We start from the raw sequence: 14,429 nt of genomic DNA, 5'->3' as shown, positions 1-14,429 counted from the left end.
TGGCATGCACTTCCCTGGCCAGGCCACATTATCTCTTCCCATACTATTGTGAGGCATCTAGGATACCCCATTGGTTGGAATATTACCCCGCAACAACAGCTCAAATGGGTGCTTCAAAAGATCAACAAGAAGCTGGAATACTGGCATTTGTCCACTTGGCCTCTACATGTTCGACTTCGGATAGTAGAGTCCATCATTCTGGCATATGTGCAATTTTATTTGCCTCTTCTTCCCTGGTCTTTTAAGCATTTGGCTTCCTATATGTTCCAGGCTATGGAGATATTTTGGAAAAGCAAATCTCATAAAAAGGCTTTGCGACTACTACCTATGCAGTCTATTTGTTCACCCAAGACTCATGGGGGGCTGAATATTCTCAATCTTCAAGTTCATATGTTGGTAAGAAAGAGCACTATGATTGCTGATTTGTTTCAGCAAAAATAGCCATGGGCTATTATGTTAGCAGCTATGTGTGGAAACATGACGTCCCATGCATATGGGCATTGGATTACAGATCACTGGGAAGCAGTCATGACCACATTTCAAGGGAAAATTCCTGGTTGTCCTGTTTCTACTGCTTTTATTCATGATTGGAAGAGAATTCTCTCTTATGCTAAATGGATAGGTGCTTCCTCTCGTCATGGTAATTCTTTTCGCTTGGAAAGCATCCATTGGAGCAAGGTGTTTGAATCGCCTCTCGCTTTACAGGCACCTATTAAAGCATATAATCTTATGAAATTGGGCATAAGATTTGTTGGAGATGTTGTGGATCAACAAGGTTATATGCTTTCATTTCCACAAGCTTGTAGGACATTCTCCTTGGGTCTGCATCATAGGTCCATTTGGAGAATACTTTCAACTATGTTGCAGCCATTTGTTCCTGTCCCTCCACTGTTTGTACAGGATAGAACTGGACTGGAATTTGACTTCCTTACCTCCTGCTACCCATTCGCTTTCAATGCATAATCTGGCCTCCTCGATGGTCTACAGATTTCTCCTTCCACCGCCATGGATTGATAAGCATGCCAACACTCTTTGGAATTTGGATAGGCGTTTATCTTGGTGGCAATCACGACTCATGAAAATTTGGAAAGCCAAATTGCCATTGAAACAGAGGCTTTTCTTTTGGAGATGTATAGTGGGAGCTTTTTCCATTGGGGTGAAATTGGCAGCACGTCGCATTGCTTCCCCTTCCTGCCCCCGTTGCTCTCATCACCGCGAGACAGTTCCTCATCTATTATGGTCTTGCCCGCACTCTCGGATATTGATCACTCATATCTCTCATTTGCTGCGGCTTCGGTTTCCCTCTATCAGATTTGGGAAACTCTTCTGGATGTTTGGATGGTTCTCATCTCAGATGTCTCCATTCCTCCTCTTCTTTCACTGGACTCGTTTTTGGGTACTATGGACCATTTGGACACAGAGATTGCATTGTAGGATGGGTCAACAGTTTCCTTAGGCATATGTTTTCTTCAGAATGTCCCTCAAGCAATCCTTATATGATAGTTATGTTGCAAGGGACTTGGATGCTACTAGCCTTGAAGTGTTTTCTGACTGTTTTTGAGTTCTTCCATTGGGCTCTCTTTTGGAGTCTAATGTCATGTACATTGATTTCATGTTAATAATATATTAATGTGCTTTCACCCAAAAAAAAAAAGTGTGTGTGTGGGGGGGCGGGGGGGGGGGGGGGGGGGGGGGGGGGGGGCAGCCCTTATTTCTGCCCCTAGTGATGTGTGCTTCTCTCTCCCCCTCCTCCTTTCACCTGTGAATTTCATAGCTGAGTAAGTCGCTGCTGTTCGTCATTTTCAGTTCGCGTTTCTTGTTAGTTTCATGAGCGCAAATCTCCATCGCATGATTTCTAGCATGTTCTTGAAGTAATCAGTTAGAGTTGCTGCGTTTTATTTGTGAAGCTGTGAAATTAATTGCCAGAAGAGGAGTTTCAATGGTATTTGAGCTTGGCATCGTGAGTTTCCTTGGTGAAGACGATTCAAGTTCCCAGCGATTGTTGAGATTGCTACCAGTTAGAGAGAGAGAAAGAAAGAAAGAAAGAAAGTTTATTAAAGTCTTCGGAAGACCGATGAGAGAGAGAGAGAGAGAGAGTTTATTAAAGTCTTCAGAAGACCGATGGGTCTATGAGACTTTGAAAATCTTGGTACAAACGAGCTGTGAGAGTGGAGCTACTAACGAGCATCCACACCAATGGAGAATGCAAAAAATGCAGAATGGTAGTACTAAGTACTTTTTCTTATCTAGAAAATGGAGCCCAAATTATTCTTACTTCAGCATCACTTTCACATGAATTCTGTACATGGAGAAATGCTCCCTTATCTTAAGTAACAAAGGTAGTTTGTGCTTAACAAAACACAAAGCAACTCAAACAATTCAAATTGCATATTGGATAACAAACCCGTTGGATAGGACTATAACAAACCCATAACTCCTAAAGCAGTATTAGAGATAAGACTCCTCAAGCTGTCTGTATCAAACACACCATTCTAAAAAGTATTAGCATCTACTGTGCATATTAAAGAGGTGTGATGTTTTTTTCTCGCCTTTTCAACTAGTAATTCTAAAAAAGAGTGTACAAGCAACATGTTTCCAGCTTACAAGGGAGGTGGTTTAGGTGGTATTGATAAAGGAAACATGTGACAGAGTGCTTGGTTTTTAAGTCATTTAGTTTGAGGACCTTTTCAAGGCCAAACGGCCTTTTGTTCATCGTGAATGAGTAAGTCGACAGGTCTTATGTTCTAGGTTGTTGATCTTTATGGGTAGTAAATTGCTTGTATAATCGGGTTTAGTCATATTATTCTTCGTATCTTACCACCAGATAAAAGACTTGTCATATGCAAAGTGGAAATTATGTCTCCATCAGGCATGCCAGGAACAGCTTGAGGACCTGACACCATCTTCCAAGCTGCCAATCTCTTGGAATGTATTAAAAGGGATTTTCGATGCAAAGAGTTGCATGGGACTTGAGGAAACCAATAACAAGTATAGCACATTTTCAAATTTAAACGAGAAATATAAAGCTCTTTTTCATGAAAGAAATACGGAAGACATCAAGGGAATTAGCTCTTAGATAGTCAAGTTTCGAATCTGGTAGATGCCAAAGCATATCAAGGATGGATGACCTTTTTGCATAAGATCAAGAATCAATGGATGATTGCTTGCAGTGCTGCTCAAAGGCCTTTATTAGAGGTTATTGACTTATAAGTGTGCTTCCATACCTCTAATCTGTACTCCTTTTCTCTCCTATTTTCCTTCCCTGAGTAATAGTAATAGTTTGGTGGTTTAATCAGGTACAAATACACCATATGGCACAGGCTGTAGCAAGGACATTCAGCTCCCCTGTTGTGGACATTGTGAGATCACTTCCGAAGCATCAACAGGTGCTTACACTAATCATTTTCTTTACTAATCAGGTAGTATGAAGTGATTAAGTGTTTGCTGAACTATTCTTAAGACTTGGTCCCAGTTGTTGCCTGTTAAGGGGGCATTGACTGCAAGGAACTCTGATTATCATGCAAGTCTCTTTTTGTATATTGAAAGCTGAATTTGTTTTGTCCCAGAGAATTTACGTTGGGTTTAAAGTCTTAGATCTCATGTTATTGTTGTTTCAAGTGCACTAGTTCTGGTGATTCTCATCTAGTTTCCCTTTTGCTAATAAGCTGTATTGATTGTACAGATGGTCTTATGTGCTGCAGTGCATTTGTTTCGTCAGAAAAAGAAAGATGCCACCCTCGGGCAGGTTCCAAATCTTTTCATTCTGTAAATTACAGCAGTAGATCTTGGATACTGAAATTAAATTACAGATGTGTTCCCATGTGTGTGGAAAGTTTGTTGGTGGCTATATGGAGTGTTTTGTGGGTTTTAATGTCACCGGTGCGGGAGGTCGTATACAGGGTTTTGAAAACCCGAGGTAGGGTGTCTTGCGGGCTTCTGGAAATGAAGAAGTGTATAGTTGAGTCGTCTGCTTCTTCCTCCTTCACCCTTGCTTCCCATGGACATGGTCGGTAGATACGTAAATTCTCAGTCTCTTTATAGCAGCCCTTGACCCAAATATGTTGACATGACTGACCTTGATCTTACACGTATAAAATGCACCAATGCCTGTGTAGAGCTATATGTGGCTCTAATAATATGGAGTGTTAGGTGTTGACATTTGATGTAGATCCCATGGTTTTTCAAGTACTCCCTGCAAACATCTGACGTATATCCATTCCCTTGTCACGTTTGAACGTCTTGAGTTGCAAGCTGTTTGGTTTTCAGGCAACGTTTAAAACTGACGAAAATAAGAGATAACTTATTGATTTTTTTTCATTGTGAACACCAAGGCAAAGCACAAAAAATCATTTATGAAATTGACATACATCATGTGAACAAAATGAGAGCAAGATTGAGCAAGAGAGTGAGCTGAACGTAAGTCTGCTGAATAGTGGACTGAAATGAAGTAAGTACCAAAAAAAAGGGGTTTTGTATAAGTGACAAAACCTATCTTTTCCACTAACGGTAGTTAGGGATTAGACTGTGGTTAGGGGGAAAAACCTCAAAGAGAGAAAAGTGCCCCTAACCCACTTATTACATTACATTGGCCATTGCCTAGAATATGATAATAATTCTAACACCCCCTTGCAGTGCCAATGTGGTGTACAAGGTAGTGATTAATCACCAAAAGGAGATAAGTTTAAGGCACTGCGAAAGGCCTCAAACTTCTCACTTGAAAGTGCTTTGGTGAAGATGTCTGCAACATTGTCATGTATTGACACATAGATCATACTGATCTCCCTTGCATGCAACTTCTCTCTGACATAATGATAATGAACCTCAATGTGCTTCGTGCGAGCATGTAACATAGGATTCTTTGCCACTGCTATAGCACTTTGACTATTAGTGAGAATTGGAGAAGGACTCTCCAATAAGAGACGAAGATCAGTGAACAAACGTCGCAGCCAAACACATTCAACTGTCGCTGTGAAAGCTGCCCTGTACTCAGCTTCACATGAGAAAGTAGCCATTGTAGATTGCTTCTTGCTCAGCCAAGAAATGCAAGCTTTGCCCAAAAAGAAACAATTACCACTAGTGGACTACTTGGTATCATAGTCTCCAGCCCAATCTGAATCACTGTAAGCATGCATCTGCAAGTGTCACACCCTGGGAAACATCAAGCCATATGACTTTGCGCCTTGCAAATAACGGAAGATGTGTTTTACAGCCTGCCAATGTGTTGTATTTGGGTTGTGCATATATCTGCTCACCTGAGATATTGCATACTGAATATCGGGCCGTGCATTGCACAAATAGATGAGGCATCCAACAACATGGCTGTAAAGTGTGACATCCACAGATTCACCTGCATCATACATAGTAAGCTTCAGCCCCGGCTCCATGGGAGTGGCTATAGGATTACAATCATGCATGTTGAACCTATCCAAGAGCTTCTACACATACTTGGATTGAGACATAACGACGCCACGCTTGTCTTGTATAAACTGGATCCCCAAATAAAAATTTAAAATGCCCAAATCTGTCATGTCAAATACAGCTTTCAACTCAGCTTTGAAATCTGCAATTATTTTCTCATTTGACCCTGTGAGCAGCATGTCATCTACATAAAGAATGATGACTAAAATATCCCCCCCATCCTTCTTGATGTAGAGGGTGCTTTTTGTGGGACTATTATGTAATCCCTTACTTGTCAGGAATGCATCGATCTTGGCATACCATGCACGTGGGGCTTGTTTCAGCCCATATAAAGCTTTGTTAAGCTTGCAAACCTAAAGTGCATTGTTGCTAGAAAGCTCAAATCAATGAGGTTGTTTGACACAAAACTCTTCCTGTAAGTCCCCATTAAGAAAACCTGTTTTTATGTCCAACTGATGGACATTTCAAACAAAATTTGCAGCCATGGCAATGATTGACCTTATGGTGGTCATCCGGGATGTAGGATTAAAAGTCTCATAATCTATGCCCTTCTTCTGTGCATAGCCTTTGGCAACCAGCCTTGCCTTGTATCTGTCAATGGACCCATCTAGCTTCCTTTTCACTTTAAAAACCCATTTGGTACCAAGGGCATGCTTATCCGGTGGCAAATCCAGAACATCCCAAGTTTGATTTTTCTCAATGGACTGCAATTCATTGTGCATGGCACGCATCCAATGCACATTATCCTTTGCTTCTTCAAAAGAGTCAGGTTCATTTTCATCAATAAGAGTACCTGCATAAGCTGTCTCAATTGAAAGAGCCTCCCCTGCGTGCCTTACTGCACTACGAGTCTTGCTAGGCAATGGGGCCTCAAGCCTACTCTCTCTGAGAGTTTGTAGCAACCAATTCGGGACTGTTTTGGCTGCGTGTATCTCTTGAACCTCCTGCCTGACAACTTCATCCACACCGTGCGGAGGTACAAAATCAGCCTATGGCTGAATCGGGGCATGTGGATGAGGAGGAGGTTGCTGTAAATTCTGATTTTCAGCATGAGCCTCAGGTAGGGAACAAAATGCTATAGGAAGCATCCCCTCAAAAACATCATCTGAATCGGGGCATGTGGATGAGGAGGTTGCTGTAAATTCTGATTTTCAGCATGAGCCTCAGGTAGGGAACCAAATGCTATAGGAAGCATCCCCTCAAAAACATCATCTGAAAAAGTTGGAATAGTAAACTCAGCATGTGTATGTGCTGAATTCTCTGAAAATATAACATCTCTACTCACAAAAATCTTGCGTGAAGCAGGATTGTAGAGACGATAGCGTTTGTTTTGTGCACTGTACCCAACAAAAAAGCATTTAAGTGCCTTATCTGACAACTTATGTCGAAACTCCATAGGCATGTGGGTATATGCAACACAACCAAAAACTTTGAAGTGATCCACTGAAGGCTTTCTCCCATGCCATGCCTCATAGGGAGTGATTGTCTTCAAAGCCTTTGTGGGAGCCTGGTGTTTGCACACATGAGGCCTTCGAGCCAAAACCTGTGAGGCAACTTTTTACTGGTAAGCATGCATGTATCTATCTCCATAAGAGTGCGATTCTTGTGCTCAGCTTTACCATTTTGTTGAGGTGTAAGCCTCACTGTAAGTTGATGCGTGATGTCTTTCTCCTTAAAAAATGCCTCAAACTCACGAGGCATATACTCCCCCCCTCTATCTGTGCGAAGTGTCTGCACCTTGAGTCCTGTCTCATTCTCAACCATAGCCACAAAGTGTTTGAAATGTATAAACACCAAGTGTAATTGGTGAAGTCATCTATGAATGTAACATAATAGAGATAACTACCAAAAGCAGGTGTCCTCATGGGACCGCAAACATCATTGTGAATGAGCTGTAATTTACGTGTAGCTCTCATTGCAGGTAATCTATGCATCTTGCCAAGGATGCAACCTTCACATGCATGAGGAGGAGGTGACTCCAAAGGAGGCAATGCATCAACCATAGCATGCTTCTGAAGTGTTAGTAAGCTGCCATAGCTCATGTGCCCATACTTGGCATGCCATAATTCCGCATTCTGCATCGCAGTAGTGGGAGTGCTCACTGAAAGTGCAAGATCGTATCTTTTTTCATATATGTCAAGCTGAAATAGACCCTGATACAAAGTGCCGACAACATCAAAGCATAGTCATTCTCTTCGTCTCTGACTGCACACTTAGCATCATCGAATATAGCTTAAAATCCTCCTCTATTGAGAGAGGACACTGAAAACAAATTCTTCTTTATACCTGGCACATAGAGAACATCTGAAATTCTGAAATCTGTGCCATCAGTGGATGTAAGGATGATGTACCCCACTCCACACACTGAATAAGAAGAGTTATTTACACAAGTCACCTTATTTTTAGTAGGTGGAGGATGCATTGATGCAAAAAGGCTCTTCTTAGAAGTGATGTGCTTAGAAGCACCACTATCAAAATACGAAGTATTCAATGTCTCATTGACACTGAGAGAGCATTCATCCTTTGAAGGATCATAACTGCAAGTCAAGAAAGCATAAGGATCATTCTCAATAGTGGCTGTAGCATCTAAACTATCCACTGAAGAATATGAAATACAAGACAAAAAGGCATAGTGCTCTTCCACAAAGTTGGCTGTAACATCTCCCCCATCATGTGCATGAGGAGCTGATGCATCTGACACAGCCATACCTGAATCCCTTTTCTTTTCTTTAGCTATGCGCTTCTTGTATTCACCAATATAATAATCTAGCTTCTTGCAGTAGTGACAAATGCCCTTCTTTTTAGGCTTATCAGCATCACCCTTAAGCCTTGTCTGTCCTGAATCAATTTTATGCTCATGTGTGGGCTGATTGGCATGTTGCTTTTGCTGCCCTTTTCCCTTGGGCTTAAACTTAGAAAGCATGGCATGCTCACTAGCCCGTGTTGCCATATTTCTTCGTGTCTGCTCTTCCTGCAAGAGACGTCCTACCAACTCGTGAAAAGAGAGGATCGCTGCCCCCCCTGAGTGACAAATTCAGCGAGGTGTGGAAACCAAGATAGGACTCAAGAAGAGAATTCAGAGTGGTGGTAATCATCTATGAATCCGGAATAACTTCATCAATATTCAGCTACTGCTCCCTTAAATCTTGAAACTTTGTGAGGTGAGTATTCATGGAATCTCCGTCATCCATATGCGTATGAGATAGCTCTCTCTTCAAGAAGGAAACTCTTGCATCATTTCTTGCTGCAGACATACTCTCTAATATCTCCCAAGCTGCCTTTGAGGTCTTGCATGACCGAATGTGAGGAATAATGAACCTCTTGACAGAAAGGGAAATCACTAATAGAGCTTGTGCATCCCTAGAATTCCATCTTTTCTGCTTTGCTGTGGGAGCCACTAGAGTAGCAGCTCCAATTACTTATGCTGCATTTTGACCTCTACCCTTGCCTCCAGTTGTAGGAGTGACAGGTGTAGCCACAGAATTTGGCCTTGCTTCATCTCCATTGACATAATCCCAAAGATGTCTGCCAACCAAGGTGTTGTGAACCATACAAGTAGTTGGTGCCATCCAGCTTATCCTCTTGTGTGAGGACTCCAAACACCTCATTGGGGTTGTTCTGAGTCATTTTTGCCAGATAAACTAAAAAACACAGCAAACTGAACAAGTATAATCCCTTTCTGGGATGCAAAATGCACAACCCAAGTTTGCCAAAGAAAATCTGCCCAGAGTGACAAATACTGTCACAGCCTATCAAAGGCTTGAAATGCACCACAATGCTCTGCAAACAAAAGTCTGCAAATTGACTCACACTGAGTCCAAAACTGCTTGCAAACCTTCCAAATGGTCTTTTAACTGCCAAATTGCATCCGAATGCCAAAAGCCCCAATTTCTTCAAGGAAATTGCATCCAAAAGAGGGCAAATTTATGCATGAAATTGCAGTTCACAAAAGCCCCAATTTTTGGGTGAAATTGCAAGCGAAAGAGGGCAAATTGACTGAAAGCCCCAAATTCGCAATTTGTCTGTCAAAGCCCCAAATAAATGACTTCTTCAAACCACAACCAAACAATGGCTAGATGCAACAGAACCTGTAGACCAAATGTGAGCTGCAGGTCGTATGGACGGGAGCTGCAGATACTACTGTCAGTCCGTACGAATTGACAGATTGTACGACGGCACTTGCACAGTGGTACGGAATCCGTACCAATGTACGGAGACTGGTACGGACATAATGCGGCGTTGCTATACGGAAATTCGTACACAATACGGATGGCAGCGCTTGGCTGTGCGTGCAGGTATGGACGTCGTTGTACGGCCGGAATCCTACATGAGTACGACGAGCAGTACGGGAGGCTGAGCTGTACGGTGGAATTGCAGCAGTATGGCGGGATCATATGGCCTGTATGGACGCTGAGCTTTGACGGGAGCTGTACAGACAGAATGCATCGCACGTGCAGGTTGTGAGTAGGAAGCCGGGAGCAGAGAGCTAGGTGAGGCGCAGGAGCTTGGGCAAGAGGAGCTGGTCCAAGAGCTTATCCTGCTCTGATACCAAATGTGAACAAAATGAGAGCAAGAGTGAGCAAGAGAGTGAGCTGAATGTAAGTCTGCTGAATAGTGAACTGAAATGAAGTACGTACAAAAAAAAAGTGAGGGGTTTTGTCTAAGTGAAAAAATCCACTAACCATAGTTAGGGATTAGACTGTGGTTAGGGGGAAAAACCTCAAAGAGAGAAAAGTGCCCCTAACCCAGTTATTACATTACATTGGCCCCACTGCCTAGAATATGATAATAATTCTAACACATCATTCTAGAATATTTCATAGGTTGACATACATCTGTGTGTATAAAGTCCAACTTGCAATGAACCATATTTTGGAAATGGAAAACGATTTACCTTTCCAAGAATACAGTTCACATTGGAATTGGGGTGCCCTATATTTGGTGTCACCTCAACCATGTGAGGATTGTACAAGGAGTCCAAACTCCCAAACCAGCATGCTCAAATCTAGTGTGAAATTGCACTAATGTGAAAACTTGGCACAGCCAAAAATGCTGTAGAATAAGCTCTAGAGTAAGCTTAAAATGCCCCCATTATATGTGCTAGTAGCTACAACTGCATATCCCTCATATAAGGTCTTGAATCTTGCGAATGTCACCTTAAAACTCAACCAATATATGATGTCCACATAATATGGAAGGGGCAAAAATAAAAAATTTCCTCTAGAGATTCACGAACATACAAAATCATGTTTATATGGAGTGTTTTCACTAGGAATATGAATGTGTTCACTCCCATGGTATCATGAGAAACATCATTTGCACAAGTATCGTGTCTGCATAAATTGCACAACTAATCTATCTACCCTGAATGGGTGGGATGCTCTCAACCAAATCTTTTTGTGAGTCACCTATGGTTGCATTGAACTTCATCTCTAGGAGTGAAATTTTACTAGCTATTACAAAACTGAGAAGTGGGGTTGGTTGTGGTCCAACCATTGGTGCCTAATTAAAGCCATGGTTACAAAAAAGGAGGAAAGAGGGAGCAAATAACTGCATGTGAGCTATTGGGGGACTTCATGGGAAGTAGCCATATAATCTTCTTAATATTCCTTTAAAAGTTGAGATGCTATGCTGTCAAGTTTCTTAATGCAAATCTCATACTGAGCGTTGGTCATTGACTACCTACCTGACAATTAATGTTTCCAGCTCAATGTTCAGTATGTAGAGTTATGCAAGGCCACAGACATGCCTGCACTTTCAGTCCCTGAATTCTCAAGTATTTGTAGGGTTCTTGCTGATCAGGTATGATCTTTGATCTAGAGATTCTCTGCAAGCTATACCCACATCTCAAATGGTGACCCTAGGATCATGTTTGTAGAATCCTCATCTGCTTTCATCTTGTAGACGTCTCAAATAATTTATAAAGAAATGATTTCGTTGAGGGATTGCAGGGAATTCTAAATCTGGGCTCCTCCCACGAGGATAGATTAAGGAGAGTCACATTGCAGGTGGATGAAGAAGACATAATTTTTTCATTACAGGTGAAGTGTCTCTTTGCTGAATTCTTTGTGCTGGTTTTCTTTAATTCGAATTGTATGCATCATGCAGTGTGGACATAATATCTGATAGTACCGATATGAAAGGTTTTGCTATAATTTATTGTTTTTCTGGGCATTGTGTTGTAGGCCGTGCGCTTCTTTCGTAACATTCTCAACAATCCTCCAGATAGATTTAGAAAAGTGCCACTCAGGGAGGTTTTTTAATTGGATGCTTCAGCTTGTTCTTGAGAGAGAGATACTGACATCCTGTGGAATCGGCATGAAAACTAGCACTTGATGGATAAACTCCTGATAAACTATATGGCAAGTTTGAGCAACTTTTCCTAATCAACAATTATGGTCAATCTTAAACCCTTTCCTCATAGTCTTGTAGTCCTATTTGTCCACCCCTGTCCTTGTATACGACAACTTCGGTCAAATGTATAAAGAAAGTTATATGCGATGACAGAACGGAAGAAATAGGAATGGAAATACACATGTCAAACATATAGTAGTTCTAGTATGTGTACCGTACAGATTTTTCCATACAATTCATTTTGTATTGTACTCTACGTGTCCCATATGACGCCATACAGTCTTGCACTCCTTCATTCTGCTTCAGTTTTTTTCGCTGCCTGTACTTGACCTCTCCCAAACATCTCTTTTCCCCCCATCTTCCACTCCCTTCCTTCAGCTCACTTCAGCCCCTTATTGTTACTCCTTTCTTTAGCCCCCTTCTTGCTACCCCCTTCAGTTTGGTCCCCTTCAACTCCCTTCCACGTAGCCCCCTCTTCCTTCAGCCCCTCCTTGAGGAAGAGGATTCAAACTCTTGATTCTGAGTGATTAGTTTTAAGTCATGACTCATGACATGATATATTAGACATGATAAGTGTTCATTTATGTTAAATCTATTTTTGGATTTTTAAATCTTTTTCCATTTTTAATGTTAATTATTTATATAAAACTGTGGGTTTAAATTTTAAGCTATGGACTAAAATGATAAATTATGGACATCTAACATGGTATTAGAGTCTCTTTTGTGAAAGCTCTCGTAGCTCACATCGATGCTAAATAGAAGCTGCTCTAGTTCCAGCTTTCAGCTTTCAATTCTCCTCAAGTTTATTTTCTTTGTCTTTGTGCTGCACACTGCAATGACTGTCTTGGAGGAGCTCCGTCTGCTGCTGCCCCCCGCCACCGTCCGTTGCCATCACCCAGCCCTTGGACGCGCCCTGCCCCTTGGCCGCGACCTGCTCGCTTGGCAGCGCCCGGCTGCCTTGGCCGCGCAGGCTCCCCTTGGCAGCGCCCCCTGCTCAGGTCGCCCCCCCTTGCCCTCTCGCGTCGCGCCTCCCTTCAGCCCGTCTGGCTGCTGCAGGTGTGCCCTGGTGGTCGAGCCGCCCCCTTCAGCCCGCTCGCGTTGCGCCCCCCCTTCAGCCCGACTGGCTGCTGCTGGTCGCGCCCTGCTGGTCGAGCTCCCCTTGCCCTTCAGGTCGCCCCCTTCAGGCTGCCATCTAGGCCGCCCTTCAGGCTGCCAGTAGCTGCTGCCTGCCCCTCCCTTGCGCTTCAGGCTGGGCTGCTTCAGGGCCCTCTCCGGGACTGTTCTGCTCGTGTTCCGGGGAGCTGAGTTCCTGGGCTGCTTCGAGGCATTGGCGGAGCTTTCTGCTTCTGCATTGAGCGGCCTGTTTTCATTCCACGCAGGCTGAAGTTTGGGCATTCTTTAACCAGGGGTTTTTTGGGGATTCTAGAGGTTGGTTGCGAGTTCTTGGTGGGTATTTTCAGCAGAGGTAACTCCTCCCCTCAGGACAGCGCAATCTGAGACAATGGAGGACACTAATGCCACCATCGCTGAACCTGAGGAGATTGAAGTCACAGTTTCTTTTCCTCCTGACATTGTGCAGATGATTGAGGTAGCAGAGGATGGTTTTCGTTTGACGCACATCATTGGATTTCTACGCAGTAGAGGCCAACAGTTACGTGATTGGGTGTACACCAGCATGGCCTCATTGGGTGTCTCAGTTACGGTTTTCCAATTGCTTGGCAGAGGGTACTTTTCTTTTGGCCTTCAGTCTGCAGAGCAGGCTCAAAGAGTACTTAATGAGCTCACCAATTCTGTTTCATAGCAGAGTCATCCATTTGTGGTCTTGGCGGAAGCACTTCAGTACTACTTCCTCGGGACCGCGTCAGGTCTCTTTTTGGATGCTTTTCCCTGGATTTCCTGATGAGGTCAGCTCTTGTCGCAGAGTTGTGGAGCATATGGCTAGTGTGGCAGGTACAGTCATCCCATTAGGTGCTAGACTTTCCTATGCTCAGTCACTTGCTGGTATAGGTGTTACGAGGGTCAGACTCACTTGAGAGTTCCCCCCTCCTCAACCTTTGCCTACTTTGATTTCGTACTCCACGGGAGATGGGGTCCAGATGCAGCAGAGGGTTTTGTACGAGGGGCTTCCTGATCAGTGTCTTTTCTGTCGGAAGAGGTCACTTTATTAGGGATTGCCCCAGTCGTCGGCCTCGATCAGAGACTCCGGATCCTTCTCATCCTACGAGTGACCCAGAGCCTACAATTCAGCCTCCAGGGGTCTCTGAGCCTGCTTCGACTCATTCAGCCGAACGAGAGGAGACTCCTCTGGGGGAGCCTCCAGTGGAATCAGAGGACCTGGAGGTGCCTCCAGTGGAACACCTTTCACGGAGAGCTCGGAGGAGGAGGAGGAGACGGAGACAAAGGGAGAGCCAGTAGTTGGAGCAGCCCCAGGTACGAGCTCATAGATGGCAGAGAGTTGAGACATATGTGCAGGAGACCCCGGAAAGGGGAGATGCAAAGGACCATCCGCAGGCAGGTCTTGACATTGTGCAGGAGACGGTAGCTCAGGGAGTCGAGTCACATGTGCAAGAGACCCCGAAAAGGGGAGATGCAGAGGACCATCCACAGGCAAGTCTTGTAGCTTTTCACTCCTGGTTTATCCAGATCTTTTGCGAGTG

General features: G+C 43.5%; 1 protein-coding gene across 2 annotated transcripts in view; it reads left to right on the top strand.

The window, feature by feature from the left end:
• LOC147895429 (DNA replication factor CDC6B-like) overlaps positions 1-12,154 on the top strand; it is a 110,669-nt gene extending 98,515 nt beyond the window's left edge. For both annotated transcript variants that reach the window (XM_087383732.1, XM_087383731.1), the window contains 5 exons: positions 3,297-3,386; positions 3,683-3,745; positions 11,125-11,220; positions 11,370-11,459; positions 11,604-12,154. In XM_087383732.1, coding sequence (XP_087239858.1) covers positions 3,297-3,386; positions 3,683-3,745; positions 11,125-11,220; positions 11,370-11,459; positions 11,604-11,681 — 417 coding nt within the window. In that variant the 3' untranslated portion in view covers positions 11,682-12,154. The remainder of the gene's footprint in view (positions 1-3,296; positions 3,387-3,682; positions 3,746-11,124; positions 11,221-11,369; positions 11,460-11,603) is intronic.
• The last annotated feature ends 2,275 nt before the right edge of the window (positions 12,155-14,429 follow it).

This window comes from Dipteris shenzhenensis, chromosome 13 (assembly GCF_047967505.1).
Source record: "Dipteris shenzhenensis isolate YYH24624 ecotype China chromosome 13, Dip_SZ_1.0, whole genome shotgun sequence".
Classification (NCBI taxonomy): Eukaryota; Viridiplantae; Streptophyta; class Polypodiopsida; order Gleicheniales; family Dipteridaceae; genus Dipteris; species Dipteris shenzhenensis.
The sequence above is the reverse complement of the archived record's forward strand: the minus strand, read 5'-3'. Positions and strand labels throughout refer to the sequence as shown.